The 21,548-nt window shown below is 53.6% G+C and overlaps 1 protein-coding gene across 1 annotated transcript in view; it reads right to left on the reverse strand.

The window, feature by feature from the left end:
• Positions 1 to 4,748: 4,748 nt before the first annotated feature.
• MYH7 (myosin heavy chain 7) overlaps positions 4,749 to 21,548 on the reverse strand; it is a 53,249-nt gene continuing 36,449 nt past the window's right edge. Inside the window, exons 11-40 of the mRNA XM_037834572.1 lie at positions 21,417 to 21,520; positions 20,643 to 20,781; positions 20,422 to 20,540; positions 20,153 to 20,302; positions 19,728 to 19,898; positions 19,004 to 19,313; positions 18,663 to 18,730; positions 18,157 to 18,244; positions 17,420 to 17,537; positions 17,146 to 17,269; positions 16,726 to 16,862; positions 16,226 to 16,481; positions 15,366 to 15,608; positions 15,002 to 15,178; positions 14,032 to 14,177; positions 12,786 to 12,876; positions 11,662 to 12,051; positions 11,301 to 11,427; positions 10,992 to 11,110; positions 10,067 to 10,263; positions 9,323 to 9,506; positions 8,993 to 9,158; positions 8,711 to 8,835; positions 7,807 to 8,115; positions 7,386 to 7,589; positions 7,144 to 7,269; positions 6,750 to 7,025; positions 5,730 to 5,825; positions 5,486 to 5,620; positions 4,749 to 4,883 (exon numbers count right to left, since the gene is read on the reverse strand). Coding sequence (XP_037690500.1) covers positions 4,866 to 4,883; positions 5,486 to 5,620; positions 5,730 to 5,825; positions 6,750 to 7,025; positions 7,144 to 7,269; positions 7,386 to 7,589; positions 7,807 to 8,115; positions 8,711 to 8,835; positions 8,993 to 9,158; positions 9,323 to 9,506; positions 10,067 to 10,263; positions 10,992 to 11,110; positions 11,301 to 11,427; positions 11,662 to 12,051; positions 12,786 to 12,876; positions 14,032 to 14,177; positions 15,002 to 15,178; positions 15,366 to 15,608; positions 16,226 to 16,481; positions 16,726 to 16,862; positions 17,146 to 17,269; positions 17,420 to 17,537; positions 18,157 to 18,244; positions 18,663 to 18,730; positions 19,004 to 19,313; positions 19,728 to 19,898; positions 20,153 to 20,302; positions 20,422 to 20,540; positions 20,643 to 20,781; positions 21,417 to 21,520 — 4,913 coding nt within the window. The 3' untranslated portion in view covers positions 4,749 to 4,865. The remainder of the gene's footprint in view (positions 4,884 to 5,485; positions 5,621 to 5,729; positions 5,826 to 6,749; positions 7,026 to 7,143; positions 7,270 to 7,385; positions 7,590 to 7,806; positions 8,116 to 8,710; positions 8,836 to 8,992; positions 9,159 to 9,322; positions 9,507 to 10,066; positions 10,264 to 10,991; positions 11,111 to 11,300; positions 11,428 to 11,661; positions 12,052 to 12,785; positions 12,877 to 14,031; positions 14,178 to 15,001; positions 15,179 to 15,365; positions 15,609 to 16,225; positions 16,482 to 16,725; positions 16,863 to 17,145; positions 17,270 to 17,419; positions 17,538 to 18,156; positions 18,245 to 18,662; positions 18,731 to 19,003; positions 19,314 to 19,727; positions 19,899 to 20,152; positions 20,303 to 20,421; positions 20,541 to 20,642; positions 20,782 to 21,416; positions 21,521 to 21,548) is intronic.

Consider the following 21,548-nt stretch of genomic DNA (forward strand, 5'->3'; position numbering starts at 1 on the left):
TAAGGAACCAGGTGTGGATGCAGGGTTGGAAACAGAGAGAGGCAGGGAGATTAGAACACAAGGCCAAGAAGGAAGGGCAAGAGGTAAAGACAAAGACACACATTGACAAAGACAAAGAGGCAAAACAAAACCAGGACAAAGTGAGGGAAGCCATCCAGAGGGGAGATACAGAAAGCCGGAGATGACAGGATGCAGGAAAAGAGATGGAGAGAGCTGGAAAAGAAGCGTGGTTTCTGCTTTTCCCTTTAGAATCTCCCCTCTGCCAGTGGGAACTCCCCGGGGCTGGAGAAAGGCATTACCTGCAGAACTCCTGGGCTGAACTGCACCCCCCGTCCCAGTGAAGGCAGGGTACCTCAAGGAGGGGTCCCTCAGCCAGCTACAGAGCAGCCCACCCCAAACCTCCTCTTACCCAGGTCAGAGGAGACTGTCTGTTCTCAAAACTCCAGCTCCTTTATATCCCACTCCCCCCACCCTCCTGCCTAAATTTGGAGTCCTTCCGGAGGGACCCTCCCTCCCACTTCTTTCCCTTCCCGACTCCTCCTCCCTCGATCCCTTGGCTCTGTAGGTGACAGAAGGACAGCAGGGCCCCCAGATTTGCCCATGAAAGGCCCGTGGCCCCAGCCCCTCCAGCTCCAGGGCCTTTTTTTAGTCCTTGGGCACATTCCTCCCCACCAAAGGGCCGATGGGCAGATAGTGGTGAGACAGGACCTTCTCCCGCCACCTCCCCCGCCCCTCCACGGCTCTTACCTTGGTTATTTTTAACCCTAAGGGTGAGTTGAGCACACTGGGTGAGGGTCACCTTCTCTTGCTGGCCAAATGCTTGTCCTCTGCCCCCAACCACAGGATCCCCTCCCTTCCTCCCCATCCTCTCCTTTCCACTCTGGCCTGTCCTCTAACAGTCCTGGGCTGGAGTGTCTCCCTGCTCTACCTGACCTGGAGTCCCAAGGCTAGGGATGGGGAGCTGGGGCAGGATACCAGGGAGGGAATCTACCGTCCAGCTCCGTGACTCAGTTTCTCTTTTCCAGGAAAAGAATTTCTGTGCTGCCCTCACTCTCCACAAATTCTGCATCTGGTTTCCTTCTGTTTCCCAAGTCTCCAGACATGTGTCTTCCCTGGGATTTAAGGCTGCCCTGGTTTGGGGACACATCTGGAGCCCCAGCACCTTCCCGGATGCTCCTGATACAGTGGCCATCATTGAACCCCCTCAAACAGTAGAAGGGATTCTCCCAGACCACCACAGGCAGATCTGCACACAATCCAGTACCCTGACATATAGACACATCCAGGCTTCATGCTGAAAATCCAAGTGTGGGGATTTTTCACACTTAACACACTGACACTTGTAAATTTTCTTACCTGTGTTTACACACACAAATATACACATTTGCACATATAGGCTGTTACCCTCCCCCTGCCACTCTCTGCCCCTGGAGTGGGGTGGGGGGGGGCGGGAGGCGTTAATCCTGGGTCCTGAGGGAAGGGGGTGGGGTGGGGACGGGGCGGCTGCTCCCTTCCGCCTCTCTGGGGCGCCTGGCGGGCTGGGGATTTACACCAGCTGGGCCTCAGGCTCCACATTCCACGGGGCTGGGGTGGGGCTCTGTGGTCAGCTCCCCTCACACACCCCGGGTAATCCTGGGGTCCCCTCCCAACCACTTTGGGGCTCACAGTCACACCTCCTTCCCCAGTACCCTAGGCCCCCCAGGCAGCCCTCCCATTCTCCAATTCTGCCACCTCTAGGAGGCAGCAGGTGTCAGGTCTTCTGCAGGCTAATGACTAAGTGGACACTGTGTTCAGGGATCAAAGCCAGACTCCCCTGCTCCCCCCACGCACCCGGGAACATTCTCCCAGCTCCCCCCTTCCCACCCCATCTACTGTCACCTCTCAATATAGCTCTAGGGTGTGAAGGTGGGTAGGATGGACAAGGGAGGCTCCCCTGGGTAGGAGAGTTTTCCATTCAAAGATGTGACTTCTCCCCAAGGTCCCTCACTGTCCCTTTACTGGAACACACATTCTCTCTCCCAGTCCTATAGTCAGTGCCCTTGGAGAGACCTTCACAAACCAGCTTAGAGTTGACCTACATCCTCACCTCCTGCAGGTGCATCCCCCAGGGGTTGCAGGCCACCTGTCCCCACTTGGAGCCCCAGTGTGCAAACTAGGGGGTTAGCCCATGGCCTGGTGTGTCGCTGCATGTTTCCCATCACCCTAGGGACGTGATAAAGGGCCGAGAACACCAGGTTAGCCTGGGTCAGGTCCAGGTGACAAACACCAGCTTTGGCCTCAGGGAACCTTGTGTTCTGAGCAAGTGAGAGTCTGAATTTCTGTCTGGGTGGGGGGCAAGGGGTGGGAAGGCAGTTCCCCCTGCCTAGGGGAGGAGGAGGAAGGATGGGGTTAACGTGGTTCCTGGGCTCTGCCCCCTGCCTGGCCTGGTTTGCCCTCCTCTCCCCTGGCACTCACATTTCTGTTCTCTGTCCTCTTTCCACTGCCTCCCAAACCAGCTCCTCATTCTGCTGGAAGTCCTGGCACATGAGCGCAGGCGAGAGAGACTGAGGCCACAGGCGAGCAGGGTGAGGAGGCAGGGCTGGTCTCCTGTGGCTCCAGATGGCCTCTCTTCCACCTAGCTCCCTGGATCTCTGACTCTGTGTCTGACCTTCCTTTGATAGGAGAGCTGAACTGTGGGAGAAGGAGGGATGCTGAGAGAGGATGGAGAGAGGAGAAAATGAAAGTGAGCCACAGATGTAGAAGCTCAAAGGGCTGAGGGGGGTGATACTGGGTGAAGGAAAGAAACTTGAGTCACCTCAACCTTTGAGTCATCTCAAAGTCGACCCTGGTCTCTGTTTCTCCCTGGTGCCCACATCTCTGCCCATCTCAAGATCTGACACGGCTACATTTCTACGAGTGCCTGTCTTCTCTCAGCTCAATTCTTCTCATCTCTGCTGGGTTCCTCTCTGCCTTCACATGTTGCTCAAGGGTCTCTATCCACCTCTCTCTAGTCTAACTGCTCCTCCTTCCATCTGAAGGTGACTCAAGGTTCTTTCCTTCACCCAGTATCACCCCCCTCAGCCCTTTGAGCTTCTACATCTGTGGCTCACTCTCATTTTCTCCTCTCTCCATCCTCTCTCAGCATCCCTCCTTCTCCCACACTTCAGCTCTCCTGTCATCTTGTGACCTTCACTGCGTGCTGTCCGGCCCCCTGGCATTTCTTGCAGCATGTCTCTTTCTCTCTCATGCTCTGGTGGTTATATGCTCTGGGTCTCCCCCACATCTCTCTTTTCCAGTGTATTTTCTCTTTTCTCTATTTATTTCTCCAATGCTCTCTAATTCTATGCCTAGGAAGAAAAATGGTCCCAGGGAGAGGGAATGGAGGAGAGTGGAAGGAGAAAGGGGGGAGGGCCTGGGGAGTTTAAGTCCTCCTCATTTCCTAATTCTTTTCTTTATGTTTCTGTATGTTTCACCCTCTCTCGCAGTTTTGTCATCTCTATCTCTGTGTGTGAATTCGTGATCTCCACTGACACCCCTACTCCCCCAGATCTTTCCTTTTTCCTTCCCTATTCCCTTTCTCTCCTCTCCTCTCCCCTAATACTGGTTTCCCATCCTTCCTGCTGCTTTCAGAGCTCAGAGCTCAGAGCTCAGAGCAGGCCATGAAGCAGGAGCAGGGAGGTGAGTTGGTGTGTGCCAGGTTGGGTGGCAATGCAGTCCGGGGCTGAACCCAGGCTTCCCAGATGCCCCAGTGGGAGGCTGACAGTACCAGTACCTCCTAGGCTCCTGCCCTCAATGGCCCCTCTTCCCAGGCCTACCCTAGCAGCCCAGCTCTGGCAGCAAGTCCAGGTGGCTGGGTGTGGTTTGTAGCAGAGGACTGTGCTCCTTTCCCCTCTTCCCAGCCCTCTGGGGACCCCCACCCCCAGGATTCTGCTCACACATGACTTTCCCCAGTCCCTCACCTGCCTGGCCTCCCCTCGAGATGGCTTCCCATAATTGGGCTAAAGAACCCCCATCTTCCAGCTAGCCCAGAGGAAGAGGGTCCTGGGGATGGAAGTTACAGTGGGAAGAAATGAGGGAGAACAAAGGTGCACCCTGGACCCAGGGGGCCAGGAGGGGATGAAGGGGAGAGGAAGGTGGGCTGAGGGTGCTTTTCTCCTGGTTGGTGGGGAAAGGGGCTGGCTTCTGTGGGTGGTTGGAAGATGGTGGTGGTCTTATCTGGAACGGTATGTGGGTGAGGCATGGGCTACAGCTGTGAGTTGTTGTACCCTCTCGGGGACTTGCCTTGGACCGGGGCTTAGGGATCATTAGCTCATCTGTTCAAGTGGGAAACAACTCAGAAGGCCCAGAAAGGGTACTGGTAAGCAACCAGCCCCCCACACTAAACCTCCTCCCCATAGCCCATTTTGTTGTTATCGGGGCTGCTGTGGGTAGGGGTGATTAGAGCTGGGGCTGTAAGACAATAGCAGGTGGGCTCAGGTTGCCCCAGATGGCCTTGAAGGGTTTCCCTAAATCTCCTTTAACCCTGAGGAACTCTGGGCCAAAGAGGGATGAGAAGAGAGGTGTCATCTCTCTGTTCCTTTCAGCTGGGGGGAGGTGAAGGGGGGCCCGCTGGGCAAGCGCTGCACCCGGAGTGCTAGAGCCTCACAGGCTCCACGGGGAGCCCACTGAGCCTGGCTTTGAGCTGCCCCTTCCTGGAGTCCCACTTCCTCACACACCCCATATCCCCATGGCTGGCAGGCACTGAAGGAAAGTCTAGAGGCAGGATCTCAGCTTCAAGGAAATTTGCTTTATTCTGCTTCCTCCAAAAGGGCTGCTATATGAGGCTCTGGAGCTGGGGTCTTCATTGGCACCCTCAGTGCTGGGCAGATCAAGAAGACGTGGCAAAGTTACTCCTCATTCAAGCCCTTGTGAATGGAAACAAAGCCCAAGTTAGCTCTGGAGAGGTTGGGGGTGGGGGTGCAGTTAGCAGAGATGGGACACAGAAAACAAAGGGGAGGCTAGAGGACCAGATGAGGTAGAGGACTGCTGTGTGACTTGATGGGGGTGTAAAGGAGGGGGCTAGTTCTGGAGAGTAGATCTCTGGGGCTGGCTGCCTGGGTGAGGACAAGCGAGTCATTTGGGATGCCCATTTTCGGTTTGAGTTATAAGGTTGTGGGCCAAAATTAGGTGGAAGGAACATAGCAACTGGCAGTTGGAGGGAAACTGGGACATACTAGATGCATATAAATCAGGGTCTTCTAGGGTTGCTGACACCCCAGGGCTGGGATTCACAGAATTATTGAAAGTTAGTGCTAGAAGAATCTTAGAGATGCCAGAGGGCTGAATGACCTCAGCCAGGTCAATGAAAGTGAGATTCAAGAAAAAGGGCCTCATCAGACTAGGGCTTTATGGTTCAATATTGGGGGACAGATGAGAAGCATCCCTGGTATAAGGGTGCTCTGAGGGACTCATGAACTGGGCGGGTGTCCTATATGGGGATGCCAAGTGAAGCCAGGGGAGGGCTCACCTTGGTCCCGATTTCTCGGCTCTTGGCCCGCAGCTTGTTGACCTGGGACTCGGCGATGTCTGCCCGCTCCTCTGCCTCATCCAGCTCGTGCTGCACCTTGCGGAACTTGGACAGGTTGGTGTTGGCCTGCTCCTCCTGTGGGTGTTGGGCAGTGGGGGAGGATGAGGTGAGAGGGGCCCTGGGGTTCTGGGGTTCTGGCTCCCCTGGGTCCCTCCTCCAGGCCCAGTCCAGCAGGGTCACTCACCGCCTCCTCGGCCTGGCGCTTGTAGGCCTTCACCTTCAGCTGCAGCTTGTCTACCAGGTCTTGCAGCCGCAGCAGGTTCTTCCTGTCCTCCTCCGTCTGGGGATCAGAGGGTGGTCAGGAGGGAAGATGGCACAGTCATAGGAAGCAGCATTTCCCACCCCCAACTTCTCCTTGTCTTCTTTCCCCTGAATTGAATATCTTAATCTGATTCTCATTTCTGATCCTTACTGAACGCTTGAACTCTCTTTATAGTTTCTTATCCAAAACTGTGTGAATGTTTTAAAAGATTTGTACCAGAAAAGAGTCCTAGAAGCAAATAGGATTCTTGAAATTGTGCACAAAATTGTGGTGTGCATTGCTCTAGGGAGCAGGCCCTCGAGGGTCAAGGGACCCCATGAAAGTTAAACTCCCCTGCTCTAGAGCCCAGTACATGCTGGGAGGAACTCAAGTACCTCAGGCATGAAGGAATTTTCTGGACTGCAATGGAGATGACATAGGCTTTATCTAGCTTAAGGACAAAGGTTTGAGGGATGGTGATATTCTGGATTGGTACAGAAACAAAATCTAATTGAGAGCCTGATTCTAGAAAATACAGTGCGAAGCCATGGTGAATCTCCTTGGGTAACTGAAAAACATTGAGATTTGTTTTTAATAGTTTCGGTGCATTTTGGGGGGGGTGATGCTGGCATAGGCCAAAGACTGGTTACATATTTGCTTCCTTGTCACCTGTACTGGTTAAGCCCTGCCCTGAGTGCTGGATGTGTTCCCAAGGGACCGGCTGAGGGTGGATGTCGAAATGGAGCTCCCAGGCCTGAAGGCCACAGACTGTGGCTGACCAGGAGACCAAGTGTGGGCTGGGTCAGAGCTAGGCAGAGTGGAAGCAGGGTAGCTAGGGGCTGCACTTCCACCCCCACCCCGGAAAAGGATAAAACACTTCATCCCTTGTGGGTAGGTGCTGGCCCTGGTTTCCAGCTGCAGTGCTGAGGGCCCCCCCAGCCCCTGCGGCCGGCCCGCCCGCACCTGGTAGGTGAGCTCCTTGATGCGCCGCTCACTCTTCCTCATGCCCTTGACCGACTCCGCGTTGCGTTTCTGCTCGACCTCCAGCTCGTTCTCCAGCTCCCGCACGCGGGCCTCTAGCTTCTGCAGCTGCTTCTTGCCACCCTTGAGGGCGATCTGCTCGGCCTCGTCCAGCCGGTGCTGCAGGTCCTTGATGGTCTGCTCCATGTTCTTCTTCATGCGCTCCAGGTGGGCGCTCGTGTCCTGCTCCTTCTTCAGCTCCTCCGCCATCATGGCAGCCTGTGGACAGGGAGAGAGGGGCGCACGGGTCTGGTGGAGGCCTCACACACTTGCTGCAAACCCCAGAGAGATGCCAGCCTGGGGCAGATGGAGGGAGCTGGTACTGCACTGGACTCACATCCGTGATGGCCTTCTTGGCCTTCTCCTCAGCGTTCCTGCACTCCTGCACCGCCTCCTCCACTTCAGTCTGGAGCTGGGACAGGTCTGCGTCCATCTTCTTCTTCTGGTTGATGAGGCTGGTGTTCTGGGGGTAGGAGCGGGGATGGAAAGCACTGAGCATCCGGGAGAGGCTCCCAAACCTCACTGCTGAGTCCTGCCGGCCTGTGCTTCCCTCTAGGAATGCCTGGGGGAGCCACTCACCTGGGAGTGCAGCAGCTGCACCCGCTCGCTGGTCTCGATCAGCTCCTGCTCAGCCAGCTTCCGAGACCGCTCCGTCTGCTCCACCACGGCCCGCAGCTCCTCCAGCTCGGCCTGCAGCAGGTTGTTGCGCCGCTCCACAATGGCGATGTTCTCCTTCAGGTCGTCGTTGGCACGGACCGCGTCATCCAGCTGGATCTGGGTGTCCTGAGAAACAGGAGAATGGGCGTGAGGTGGGGGTTGGCCTCTGGGCCCATCAGATGGCTGTTCCACGGGACTCAGTGCCGGAGGAGGGCCCACTGCGGTGGCTCACGGAGGGCCTATGGGGTGCGTCTGCCATCTGCCACCGCCTAACTTGGACACAAGGTGGCCAGTCCCCTCTCCCAGGGAGATGAGCTCTTAGCTTCCAAGAGTCACCGTGTACCTTCAGCAAGCTCTGAAGACTCTTGACTTGCTTCTGGGCCTCGGCAGCCACGCGGTTGGCATGGCTGAGCTGGATCTCCATCTCATTGAGGTCGCCCTCCATCTTCTTCTTCACCCGCAGTGCCTCGTTGCGGCTGCGCGTCTCCGCGTCCAGGGAGGTCTGCAGCGAGTCCACCACCCGCAGGTGGTTGCGCTTGGCCTGCTCCATCTCCTCGTCCTTCTCTGCCAGCTTCCGCTCGATCTCTGCCTTGATCTGGTTGAACTCCAGCTGCGCCCGGAGGATCTTGCCCTCCTCGTGCTCCAGGGAGGCCTGGGAGGGGAAAGGGGAGTGAGGGTCCAGGGCAGGTGTTCAGGGCACAGCACAGGGGCCTGTCCATGACTCATGGCTACAAAGTGACTTTAAGAATGGTCTTCAGCCAAAGAAGCAGAAAGAGGAAGAAGGAAGGAGAATTTGAAAGAAAAGTAAAAATAAGCCTAAGAAAAGGTGATTCAGGCTCTTGCAGGGAACAGTGAGCTATGAAGACAAAGAGGAAATTGAAGAGAAAGGCATTGCCAAGGAAACAGGCAATCAGGCACAGAATGTAAAAAAGAAAAAGCAAAAAAACCCTCCACAAAATCAAAGAGGAAGGCAGGAGTGGAAAAAGTCACTTGGTTGAAAAAGATGCAATATATAAAATATCTGCAGGAAGGAACTTGAGGGACCGATTCATTTATTCATTCAAAAATATTTGTTGGGTGCCTACTATGTGCCAGATACTGTTCTTGACTCTAAGGAGGGAATGGTGAAAAAAAAAAATACAAAAAAAAACGGAGATGAGAAAGGGACCACAACCTAGAGCTCAGCTCCCTTCCTCCCCCACCCCTGCCACAGCCTACACGCACACGGAGTACAGACACACACACACCTCAGCCTCCTCCAGGGCGGACTGCAGCTCCATCTTCTCAGCCTCCAGCTGCTTGCGGACCTTCTCCAGCTCATGGATGGTCTTTCCACTGGATCCTAACTGCTCGGTCAGATCGGAGATCTCCTCTGTGGGAGGGGCATGGGGATTTGGTTGGGGACTGCTGTAGTCCAGTGCAGGGGGTGGGGAGCTGTCTCTTGGACCAGATCCCTCTGGGAGCCTGTGGGGGGCTCCACATGGAGACCCTACCCCCCACCCCTCCTGGCCTCTCCGCCCCTGGCGCACCCTGGAGGTTTTTGTTCTCCCGCTTGAAGGTCTCCAGGTGCTCCAGGGACTCCTCATAGGCGTTCTTGAGCTTGAAGAGCTCGGTGCTGAGGGAGCGCGCCTCCTTCTGCGAGGACTCCAGCTCCGACTGCGACTCCTCGTACTTCTGCTTCCACTCGGCCAGGATCTGCGGGGGCAGGTGGCTCACTGTGCGGCCCCAGGGGCTGCCCTGGGCCCCTCACCTGGCTGGGCCCCCCCCCTCCCCGTGGCCCCAGCACCCAACCCCACCCAGGCAAACACGTGGGCCTCCCGCTGACTCCACCCGCTCCTCCCGCTCCCCCACAGGCCCACCTTGTCGAAGTTCCTCTGCTTCTTGTCCAGGGCCGCAGCGGCAGCGTTGGAGCGCTCCACGTCCACCATCAGGTCCTCGATCTCGTTCTGCAACCGGTGCTTGGTCTTCTCCAGTGATGAGCACTTGGCGTTGACGGCCTCCACGGCCTCCTCGGCGTCCTGCAGCCTCTGGGCCAGCTTCTTCCTGCCCGGGGGAGGGTGGGGAGTGGGGTGGGAAGGATGGAAGGGTGTGGATTTGGGACAAGGGGAAACAACATGAGCCTTCTGGAAAACATTTCCTGAAGACCCAGAAGCATTGTTGGAGAAGCCTGGGGACAGGCCCCAAAGGAGCCGAGACCCGGGCAGGCAGTGAATCTCCATGGCAGGGCGGGAAGACCCACGGCACCCAGGAGTGCCTTCTGGGAGGGAGCATGGGTCTGTGTGACCTGTGCCAGTGTCCAGGCTGCAGGATGGAGGAGACATGGGCTTCTGCAGCCCACCCCACCTCCACCTGCCCCAGTGCCCTGCCCCGAGTGGGAGTACTCTGCCCTCAGACAAACCTTTTGTTCGTCTTATATTCGGATGAGAAACATAACGCGAGCAAAAAGCTTCCCTGAGAGGAGAAGGAGATGGGGCCGGGGCAAGGTCTTCCTGTGTTGTCACAAACTAGCTAAGCAGCCCCTGTGTCAAATCTCCCAAGGAAAGGGCCAGGCTGATCCTGCCCGCCACAGGACCTCAGCTAGACGCGGGGTACTCAGGACTCACTTGGCCTCCTCGAGCTCCTCTGTCCGCTGGATGGCGTCCGTCTCATACTTGGTCCTCCACTGGGCCACCTCCGAGTTGGCCTTGGACAGGGTGCGCTGCAGCTCAGCCTTGGCCTCCGTCTCCTCCTCATACTGCTCCCGCAGCAGGTCACAGTCGTGCCGGGCCGACTGCAGCGCGTGGGCCAGGGCGTTCTTCGCCTGGGGAGAGACGGGCACCAGGAGGGGCTCAGCTTTTTCCGTAAAGCAACACAGCTCTTGCTCATCTCCTCCCCTCAGTCTCATCTCTCCCTGTGGCCTCACCCAGCTCCCAATCCCCAGAGGACCTAGCAGTTTACTAAGTACTAAGAAGAAAGAATGCTGACCAGGCCCTGCACTGTTGATAGAATGCTTCATGCCCTTTGCTCCCGTGCTCCTCACTGCAGCTGGATTACTATGATCACCGCCATTTTACAGGGGGTTGGAATAGGGGCTTGGAGACATTTAGGTGATATCTCCAAGATCACTGAGCTATAAGGCGCAGGTTGGTATTTGAGTCCTGGCCTTTTCCCCCTGATGTCCTTTTTCATGAGCTCAGCATCGGGCTAGGAATAGGCTCCAGTTTGATTTCTTTTCCCAGTTTTCAGATTGCCTGCATCCCATACCTGTGCCCAGCCAGGACAACATCACAGCCTGGGATTTGTGCTTATTTCCTCCTCTGCCCCCAACCCACACCCTGCCTCCCATCCCCCCTGGATGGCAGTGGAAGGGCAAAGGGCCTCATCCTGGGGAATAGATTTAGGAGGCATGTGATGATGGGGTTTGGGTTTTGTAATTCTGGGAGAATAATGCATGGACAGCAAGCCTATTCTGGAGAAAGGAAATGCCGGGGATGCACAGCTGATCAGTCGGCTCCTTGCCTGGCTGGGTGGTCCGAATCCACACCTTACCTTCACCTCCTCCTCCAGCTGCCTCTTGAGGTCCTCCAGCTGCTGGGTGTAGGTGAGCTTGCCTCGGGTCAGCTGGGAGATCAGTGCCTCCTTCTCATCCAGCTGCCGGGACAGCTCACCTGGAGTGGCACCAAAGCACCCTCAACTCTCAGTCGGTCACTCCTCTCTACCCCTAACCCTCCCCTAATCCTCAGTCCCTGCTCTCTGGAGAGAATGTTTGTGTGTGTGGGTGCATGTTCTGATGAGTCTACCAAAGCCTAGGGTGGCTCAGGAAGTCAAGGGAGACTGGGGCTGAAGCTCTAGGCTCACCGTTCTCGGTCTGCAGCTTGGCTCGCTGGCTGGTGAGGTCATTGACAGAACGCTGGGTCTCCTCAGCCTTGCTACGGTGTTCATTCATCTGGTCTTCTAGGGTCCGGCACATTTTCTCCAGGTTAGCCTGAGAGAGGAAGGGGGGGTCATACAATTGATGCAGGTGAGATGGAGAGAGATATAAGAGGTGCAAAGGAAGGAGAAAGGAAGAGGGAAGCCATGGAAGAAAGGATGAGGTTGGAGAATCAAGTACAGGAAGAGAATTGGAAAAATGAGCTGCCAAAGAGAGAAAACATGGACAGAATGTGGAGGTGGGTGGAGGGACCCATTGGAGACGTGGAGAGGCTGAGCAGCTGCCCACCTTGGCCTTGATTATCTGCTCCATGTTGGAGGTGACGTCATCCAGCTCCAGCTTGAACTCGCTCTTCTCCTTCTCCAGCTTCTGCTTCACCCGCTGCAGGTTGTCGATCTGCTCGCCCAGCTCGGCCACGCTGTCAGCGTGCTTCTTGCGCAGGGCCGCGGCCGTGGCCTCGTGCTGCAGCGTAGCCTCCTCCAGGTCCCGCCGCATCTTCTGGAACTCGGCCTCGCGCTTCTTGTTCATCTCGATCTGCACGGATGTGGCCCCGCCGGCCTCTTCCAGCCGCTCGCTGATCTCCTCCAGCTCCCGGGACAGGTCTGAGCGCAGCTTCTCCACTTTGGCCCGGGCTGTGCGCTCGGCCTCCAGCTCCTCCTCCAGCTCCTCGATGCGCGCCTGAACACGGCACAAAGGGCTCAGACCCACCACCTGGAACCTTCCAGCAGAGCCCCCACCCCAGGCCTCTAAAAGACTCCTGGCTGTTCCTGTGTGGAACAGCAAGTCTGTTTCATCCTACCTGGTGGAGAGGTGGAATTAAAAGAATTTGAGGAAAATGGTTTCAATAGCCCAAGTTAGCCTTTCTTTAGGCCAGAGCATTATCCATTCTCTTTATTGAACTCTTGAAGGTTACTTTTCAAGAGAGACAAAGAGACCTGCATTCTAGGGATATTTTCAATAGTTTAATGTCAAAAAATAATAAAAGTTTAAAATGGGAGAGCCACATTTGTCTCTTCAGATGAGTAAAACCTCAACATCTGGTCTGCTCTAGAGATAAGAACCAAAGTCACAGACCATCAGAGCTGGAAGGGGCCCTAAAAGCCAACAAGTAACAGGGAAGACATAGAGACCTAGAGATCTGGCGTGGGCTGCCCTCAGTCACCCTGCTAAAGCACAGCTGAAACAGGAAGCCAGAATTCCTGTCCTCCAGACCTGTGACCTCTTCAGGGTCTCTTCCTATGTCATTCTTGGATGGCCCAGCCCCTTTAGGGGGTGCTCCTTGGGGATACTGTGATAAATCTGTGTCTCCCTTCATGGACATATGACAAGCTCCACAAGAACTAGGGAGCAGATACCCTGGAAGCGGGAGTCAGGAGAACCAGCCCAAGGAGTCTGGGTACTCCAGACCTTACCTGAAGCTCTTTAAGCTTCTTCTGCAGCTGGATGCCCAGGGCCTGCTCATCCTCAATCCTTGCATTGAGTGCATTCAGCTCAAAGTCCTTCCTGTGAGGAAGACGGGGTGGAGTGAAGCAAGGAGGGCTGCTTGGGCTCCAGGAGGCCCCCACCAGTGGTTGGAAATGGTAATAAAACATATGAAGAGTAGGATATCATAAAAAACAGCTTCCAAGTGTGAGGTAGGATTCCTGAAGGTGTAATACCTGCTGTAGGATTGAAGTCCAACAAAGAAATGGGAAAGAGCACTATAGGTGGAGTGACAGGACCTGAGCTCTGTGGGACTTTGGGTGAGTCCTTTCCCTTCTTTGGTCCTTGTTTTTCATCTGCCAAATGAGGAATTGGAGTAGATAACTTCAAAGGTCCCTTTTGGCTCTGGTGGTCTTTATTTTTGTCATTCTGTTATTTTGGACAACTTGGTTAACCCTTTCTGAGCCTTGGTTTCTTTTTCGGTAAAATGGGGCTAAAATACCATCTGTAAGGATGGTTTGAAGATCAGATGGGATCATATATTTATTCATTCATTCAACAGATATTATGCCCAGGAATGTGTGAAGACTCCTGGACAAATGCAAGGATGTAGAGTATGATGATTCTTGGAGCCTTTCAAAGTATTGACTCTGAAGCACCATAAGGTTCTCGATGCTAAAAATATGTTCTGTAGGTTCACTGTACCCAGCCTGGAAAGTGGATCCATAAATTTGGGAAAACTCACAATAAGAAATGGAACCACAGGTTAATCAGAAAAAGTAGTGGCCCCGACTCCTCTACTTCTTGAGCATGCGGGCAGATCAGTTTCTCTGTGGCCCTCTGGGATCTCTGTGAAAAGCCTGAAAAGGACTTTCTGGAAAGACTTTAGAGGGGAAACTTCTGTGTCAAGAAAGTGGTCTCCAAAGCGAGTTGTGTATAAAAAGGGTAGGTTGCTATTTTTCTATCCTTATGGAGTACCCAACAGGAAGAAAGAACTTGAGGGAATCCAAGTTAGACTCCTTGCCAGGGAGGACAGCTAGGGCCTGATGTGTGCCTCTGAGGGAGGGAAGCACTCTTCCTGGAAGTCTTTGGCCAGGGTTTAAGCATATGTTTATCTAGGCTGCCTGAGGTCTTTTCCTCTGAGGCTGGGTGTCTTGGGTCAGCTTGCACTGCCACAGGCAGAACAGTCTGCTGGAGTGGGGAGGAGGGAAAGTGGCAGCGAGAGGCATGTGATACTTTTTCAGTCGCTCATCCAGCTGCTGCTTGTCATTCTCCAGGTCCATGATGCTCTCCTGGGTCAGCTTCAGGTCACCCTCCAGCTTCCGTTTTGCTCGCTCCAGATCCATGCGCACCTTCTTCTCCTGCTCGAGGGATCCCTCCAGCTAATGGAGGAAGGATCAGCCATACCCAGTGAGGTCAAGCATCTTGACCTGATAATTTTGTAGCTCAGTCACTCTAGGGGTTGGGGAATTCTAGGAGAGTGTTCAGGACTTGGGAGACCTCCAGAGTTACCCAAGAGGTTACCAAGGTACTGTGAAAGTGACTAGCTTGTAGGGGATGTTCCGTAATGTCTGATAAATGAATGGATGAATAACTTTAGAATGAAACCCAAAAGCTACATTCATTCATTCAGCATCCACTGAGCACCTAGTGGGTGCCAGGCTCTGTGCAAGGCATTACAGACACAAAATTGAATGAACCTAAGTTTCTGCATGAAGGGAGCTCATAGTTTATGGTTGAGACAGCTCTCTAAACAAATAATTATAACATGAATGATAAATGATTCAGTAGAAATATTTCCAAGGACTTTGTGGGAGCAATGATCACTCAGGAGCAGACCCTGCCTAAAACTTTAGGAGTCAAAAACTCTTGCTTGGGGAACCTCACACTATTCCCAAAGAAGTGGATAACTTTCCCATGAGACAATACTCTAAATCCTGTGGTGGTCGAAGGCAAGAAAAATATGGGCTTGAACTTGAATAGAAATAAGTAGGACCATCTCTACTGTTGATCATATTAGTGAATTAAGATGCATAATTTAGAATCAAGCATTCTTTCCCTTTCTTCTTCCCTGGCTCCCTTCTAGGCAGGTATGGGGAAAAGGAACATCTTCCAACCCTGTTACCCAAATATACAGACACACAATGTAAATATCTTAGCATAGACCAGCATAATACATCAAGGCCCCATGACTCAATCTACTCACATCGTCCACCTGCTGCTCCAACTTGACCTTAGCCTTGGTCAGGGTGTTGACCTTGTCCTCCTCAGCCTGTAGGTCATCCAGGGCCTGTTGGTGGGCCTCTTGCAGAGCCTTCTTCTCTTTGGTCAGCTTGGCAATGATTTCATCCAGCCCGGCCATCTCTTCTGTCAAGTTCTTCACCTGCCGGCCAAGACCCCCATTCCCATTAGGGTCAAATGTCACCAGCCTGGAGACATCTGTGGGGATCTCCAATGCCAAGGCCCACTGCTTTCAGGATTCCCTGAGCAGCCTGACTTGGGTCAAGTTTGGTGTGATCTGGAAACCCTGAAAAGACCTGGTCAGGAGCTGGAAAAAAAACTGTCCTTACCTTGTTCTCCGTTGCATGCTTCTCCTTCTCCACCTTGGCCAGCGTCAGCTCCAGGTCATCAATGTCCCTTTTGAGCTCCGAGCACTCATCCTCCAGCTTGCGCTTCTTGGCGGTGAGCTCGGCATTCATCTCCTCCTCATCCTCCAGCCTCTCATTCATCTCCTTCACCTTGGCCTCCAGCTGGATCTTGTTCTTTATCAGCTGGTCGCAGCGCTCCTCTGCATCAGCCAGATTGTCTTGTTCCTGAGTGCCAGGCAGAGAGGGGAGGCTGTTTTTTGGGCAGAGTCCTCACCCAGTGGGTGGGAGGCAGGTAAAGCTCTTTGCTCCCTATATGAGGGGAGATTGAGGATATCCCCAGCTGAGAACACTCTCAGAAGAATGGGAGTGACAGGGTTTTAGGACCATGTGGCTTGGAAGCAGTTGGGGAGAGGAGCAGAGAGGAAGGGAACTAGAGGTCTCTTTATCTGGCCCTCTTTCTCTGGTCTCCTCCATCCCAGGGAGGAACTAGATTTGCTGATGCCAAGCACTTTACATATTTACAATCTAGCAAGATGGGCAGCTAGATTTCTGGCTCAGTGTTGAGGAAATTAAGGCTCCTGGTTCGTCCAACATCACCAAAGTATTAAATTGTGGATCCAGATTGAGCCCAGGTATAAAACTTGTGCTTTTAAAAGTTAGTTCTTTCCCCCCTTCTCTTTCCTCCTCTTGAGAGATCTCTTTGGATGTCTCTGGAAGTGTTGACCCCAGAATCCTCTGCCAGTAAGGAGACAAGATGGTGAATCCCTGGGGTGGGGTGCAGGGGGTGTGGGAGGTATAGGCAGAACAGAGTGGAAGAGCCAACAATGGCCCCAGAGTCTCACCGCCTGCACTTGGAGCTGCAGGTCATTCTTCTCCTGCAGCAGGGAGACCATCTTCTCCTCCAGCTCCTTCCGGCGAGCCTCGGACTTCTCCAGTGCCTCTTTGAGGCGCGCAAACTCCTCCTTCATGGTGGCCATCTCCTTCTCTCTCTCTGCGCTCTTCAGCAGCGGCTTGATCTTGAAGTAGAGCTTCATCCAGGGCCAGTTCTTGACCCCCATGAAGGCCCGAATGTTCCACTGGATCACCAGTAGAGAGTCTCTGCAGGAGTCCAGGGAGAGGGGTGGTAAGAGAGCCCTCCTGTCTCCTTCCCACTCTGAGGTCCTGACTCCTAGGTAATGCTTCCCTTTCCTTCCTCCATCCCACACGCTGACCCTGAGGTCCACCCTGTGTCCACGTGAGCCCCTCCTCCCCGTCTCTTTGAAGGCTCAGTGAGCTCTTTCTCATGCTATAGCCCCTGAACAAGACTGCACCCGAGAGAGAAACTCCTTTTGAGATATCTTACCTGCGTTCCAGCAGCTTCTTGTACTCCATTCTGGAGAGCACACCACGGGACTGGGCCTGGATGCGTGTGATGATGCGGCTCAGCCTCTCGTCCCGCATCTCCTCCAGCAGCCCCAGCAGCCCTGCCTTGAAGAACACCTGCAGAGATGGTGTGTATTGGGCATGACTAGAAAGGGGCACAAGGGATTAGAGGTGGTGGGAACTGTCTCAGGGTGGTAGCATCCTAGGAGAGAATTGGAGGAAAGAAGTCAGTGGCAGCTGGAGCTGGCACTGGGGAGTGGGTGCTGGGTGTTCCATGGGGAGGAGCAGCATGTGGTTCAGAGACTTTCCTAAGATGATTAGCAAAAGAAAAGGAATCATGAGGTGAGGAATCAAAGGACAAGATCTATCTTTCTTTATTTTGTCTTCTTCCTTTCCTCACCTTGGTGTGGCCAAACTTGTACTGGTTGTGATCTATGTCCAGGGAGCCCAGCAACTTCTCTGCCCCCTTCCTGCTGTCAATGAACTGCCCCTCGGGGATGGCCGCTGGGTTCAGGATGCGATACCTGGGGGGAGGGGTGGTAAGACCCCAGAGTCATCCTCGTTCTGCACTGATCTTCTCCACCCAAAGAATTCCAGGGGCCACCTACAGACGCCCTTCCCCACCAAGGCTGCCCGGGCTCTGTTCCCTAACTCTGGAGGGTTCCCATACCCACCTCTGCCGGAAGTCTCCATAGAGGATGCGGTTGGGGAAGCCCTTCCTGCAGATACGGATGCCCTCTAGCACGCCGTTGCAGCGCAGCTGGTGCATGACCAGGGGGTTGTCTATCACCCCTGTGGCAGGAGGGGAGGGGAGACAAGTGTGTGAGAAGTCATGCAATGAAGCCAGGAGAGCACTAGACTACAAGTAGGTTGCCATCCTGGCTCCATCACTTATTAGCCTGTAACCTTAGCAAGTCAGTCAATAGTAAATCCTCTATTTGTCTAATTTTTTTCTGGCCACACTTTTAAGTGTAACCAAAAGATTTTCAAATTCTTGGTTTTATAGGGTTTATACCCATTATCATGGGCAGTAGCCAGGGCAGATATATCCAGTTTTCTAGATGAATGAACTAAGGGACTTGAGAGGTTAAGGGACTTGACCAAAGTAATTCAGCTGATCAAAACCAGAACCAGGCCTTCAACCCAGACCCCTGAGCCTCCATTTACTAATCAGCCAAAAAGGGGTAACAATTGTTGCTCTGTATGTCTCACTGGGGGTTGTAGGGAACTAAAGAGGTAATGTCCATCAAAAAGCCTTACACATTATCCTGAAGTGCACATTAAAGCGCAATGGAGGAGAGGAGGGAAAGAATGTGATGTGAAAAACAGTACGGTGGTAGATTAGGAGATGACTTAGAAGACCTCATCCCTGGCATCTCCAGCACTGGGCTGGGCCCGTTTTCAGGCTTACCTGGAGACTTTGTCTCATTGGGGATGATGCATCGCACAAAGTGGGGATGGGTGGAGCGCAAGTTGGTCATTAGCTTGTTCAGATTTTCCTGTGGCCAAAAAAAAAAAAAAAAAAAGTGAGGGAAAGTGAAGAAAGTGAAAGTAAAGCTTGGAGGGAAAGGAGAGCTGGAGGGGACGCAAGGATAGGAAAGGATGGAGGGGAAAGAGCTGGAGAGAAAGCAAGAGAACGAAGGAATGTGAGGAGGGACACGGATGAGAAGAAAGGGAATGGAAGGCAAGAGGGAAAAAAAGAAGAGAGGTGAGATAGGGAGTGAGCAAAAGAGGCTTGGAGATGAAGGGGAAGAAAATAGAGATGAAAGGAAGAGTAAAACAATGTGGAAAAGATCAAGAATGGAGGAGACAGGACCAGTCAGTGGGGGCAGTTGGGATGAACAGGGCAGGGTGGGCATTTGGGGAGCAGGGTGGGTGTGGGGCTGTGCTGGACTGGGGCCAGGGTCACACACTCACCCTGTGCAGAGCTGACACGGTCTGAAAGGATGAGCCTTTCTTGGCCTTGCCTTTGCCTTTTTCAATAGCTGTGGGAGGGAGAGGCAAGAAAAGGAGAAAAAAAAAAAGAAAAAGAAAAAGGAGAAAGTGAAGAATCACAGCCTCTCTGGCATTTGGCCTCCAGGTGAGGATATTCAGTGTGAGTGCCTCTGCACCCAATTCCAGCCCACGGAATCTGTAAGCTTGGAACACAACCTGACATGGAGATTGTGTGTATGTGTGTGTGTATAGCAATTGACCTGTGACAGATCCATCGCAGAAACTCCACTTCCTAGTCCCCAGAGGCTGCAGAATCTACTCACGTGCATCAAACCCAGCATAGTTGGCAAACAGGGCACTAAGCATCTTGAGGGCGGACTTCTGGTACAAGGCCACCACGGTCTCGTTGAGTGGGTCTTTGTTCTTCTGCAGCCAGCCCAGGATGTTGTAGTCCACGGTGCCGGCGTAGTGGATCAGGGCGAAGTGGGCCTCTGGCTTCCCCTTGACGTTGCGTGGCTTCTGGAAGTTGTTGGACTTGCCCAGGTGGTTGTCAAACAACTTGGCTTTGAAGGTCATGTCGGTGGCCTTGGGGAACATGCACTCCTCCTCCAGGATGGACATGATGCCCATGGGCTGAGGGCAGGGTGGGGGAGGGAGACAGAGCATCTGAGTATGCTTCACACAGATGGAGATGGATTCTGCTCTAGGGTCAGTATGTGCTCAAGAAGATGCCCCTTTGGGTGTTAGGGTATTGGGCTCAGCTCTGAGTATGGTTGTCTCCTGGATGGCCCCTGTCCAAGACTTGCCAAGGTGGAGGACTGTTTGACAATAGAGGGATCTTTGTGAAAGTATGGGAATGTGATTACTATAGCTGCTTTATATACCACTCCATCATGCAGACCCGGAGAGGTTGGGGTTAAGAATAGGTGGACTCCTTTGATCTCCCACACCACCCCCCAAATTTCTTTGCTCCCTAGAAGGGATAGAGGCTGTTATTTTCTCTGTGGGGTTGGTCAGAGAGCTCAGGTGTTGGGGCCAAGGCAGCACCTTCTCGATGAGGTCAATGCAGGCCTGCAGGTCCATGCCGAAGTCGATGAACTCCCACTCGATGCCCTCCTTCTTGTACTCTTCCTGCTCCAGCACGAACATGTGGTGGTTGAAGAACTGCTGCAGCTTTTCATTGGTGAAGTTGATGCAGAGCTGCTCAAAGCTGTTGAACTGTGGGAGAATGAGGGGTGGGAGCAGGTCAGACAAGCAGGTGTCTGGGTGGCTGATAGGGTAAGGCTGGTCCCCTCCCATCTCAGGGCAGGGGAGGGAGAGCTGCCCTGATGGCAGAGGGACAACTGCCTCAGCCACTGCTGAATCCACATTACCCTTCCCAGAGCCTGGCCTGCGGCTGGCACTAAGTGCCTGTGGATTGTGCGCATGTGTGGGTTATTGTTCTCCCCACATCCAGGGCTCCCCGGGCTCACGTCAAAGATCTCAAAGCCAGCGATGTCCAGGACTCCTATGAAGTACTGGCGAGGCTGCTTGGTCTCCAGGGTGGAGTTGATCCGCGTCACCATCCAGTTGAACATCCTCTCGTACACTGCCTTGGCCAATGCACCGGTGGCATATGCCACCTGGAGAGTAGGATAGGAGAGAGGCCCAGATGAGCAGAGGTGTTGGAAAGAGTGAGTTCCTAAATTCCCACCCCACCATGCCAGCCTCTCCCTCCATTTATGTTCTGAAAAAGACTCACCTGCTGGACATTCTGCCCCTTGGTGACGTACTCGTTGCCCACTTTCACCCTAGGGTGGCACAGCCCCTTGAGCAGGTCAGCTGAGTTCAGCCCCATGAGGTAGGCAGACTTGTCGGCCTCTGGAAGGAAAGGGGAGGTTGGAAAGTTGGTAATGGACTGACTTCTCTCCAGACCTTGCCCTTGATGACTTTATAGCTGCTCCCAGCATCCCCGCCTCCCACCTTCAGTGCCGACCGGCTCAGCCTGCTCCTCCCGCTGTTTCTGTTTGAACTTCATGTTTCCAAAGTGCATGATGGCGCCCGTCAGCTTGTACATGGAGTTCTTCTCCTCTGGAGTGAATCCCAGTATGTCAAAGGCGTTCTGTAGGGAGACCCCATATTGGTGGTTTCCAGAAGAAAGAAGTATGACAGGTAAATGAGATCTCTCGTAAGTTATAGAGAGAACTTGTTTCCTCAATCCTTGTAGGTTCTCAGACTCCCATACACAGTGGGGACTCCAAAATGAAGATGGAAGGGAGTACAAGTGCAAGATGGAGTACAGATGCCTCAGGCCTGACATCTGAGGTTACAGCTATTCTCTGGAGCTTCTCCAGGTTACCCACCTATGTTGGCTGCTGTTCCCCCTTTTCCAGATCCTCTACTTGCTTCTCATGTCTGACTATTTCTTTGTCCCTCACTAATGGTCTGTTCCAGCTCCATGGTGTCCACATGACCCTCTCTACACCCTCTACCTCAACCCACCCCCATCATGGTTGCCTTATTTCTTGGATTCTCTGCCTGTGTAGGATTTTGAGTCCATTCTAGCTTGACTGAACACCAAATCCTCAGCAGCCCATACCTCAGCATCCTCTAGCCAGAGGGCACATTCTATGTGTCTCAGAGAGGGCCACGTCACTTTGAACAGACAGCCAGTGTCTTAGCTTTGCTGCTGGGAAGTGAGCAGGCCCCATTTTCCCTCACTGCCAACTCCCCAGCTGGGTCCTCACCCTCACTTACATCAGTGGCCATCAGTTCCTCAGCATCATCAATCGAGGGCACAGTGGTCTCTCCTTGGGAGATGAAAGCATAATCGTAGGGGTTGTTGGTGATCAGCAGCATGTCTGGGGGGAGAAGATGTGGTTAGGATGG

Source organism: Choloepus didactylus, chromosome 4 (genome assembly GCF_015220235.1).
Source record: "Choloepus didactylus isolate mChoDid1 chromosome 4, mChoDid1.pri, whole genome shotgun sequence".
In the NCBI taxonomy this organism is placed as follows: domain Eukaryota; kingdom Metazoa; phylum Chordata; class Mammalia; order Pilosa; family Megalonychidae; genus Choloepus; species Choloepus didactylus.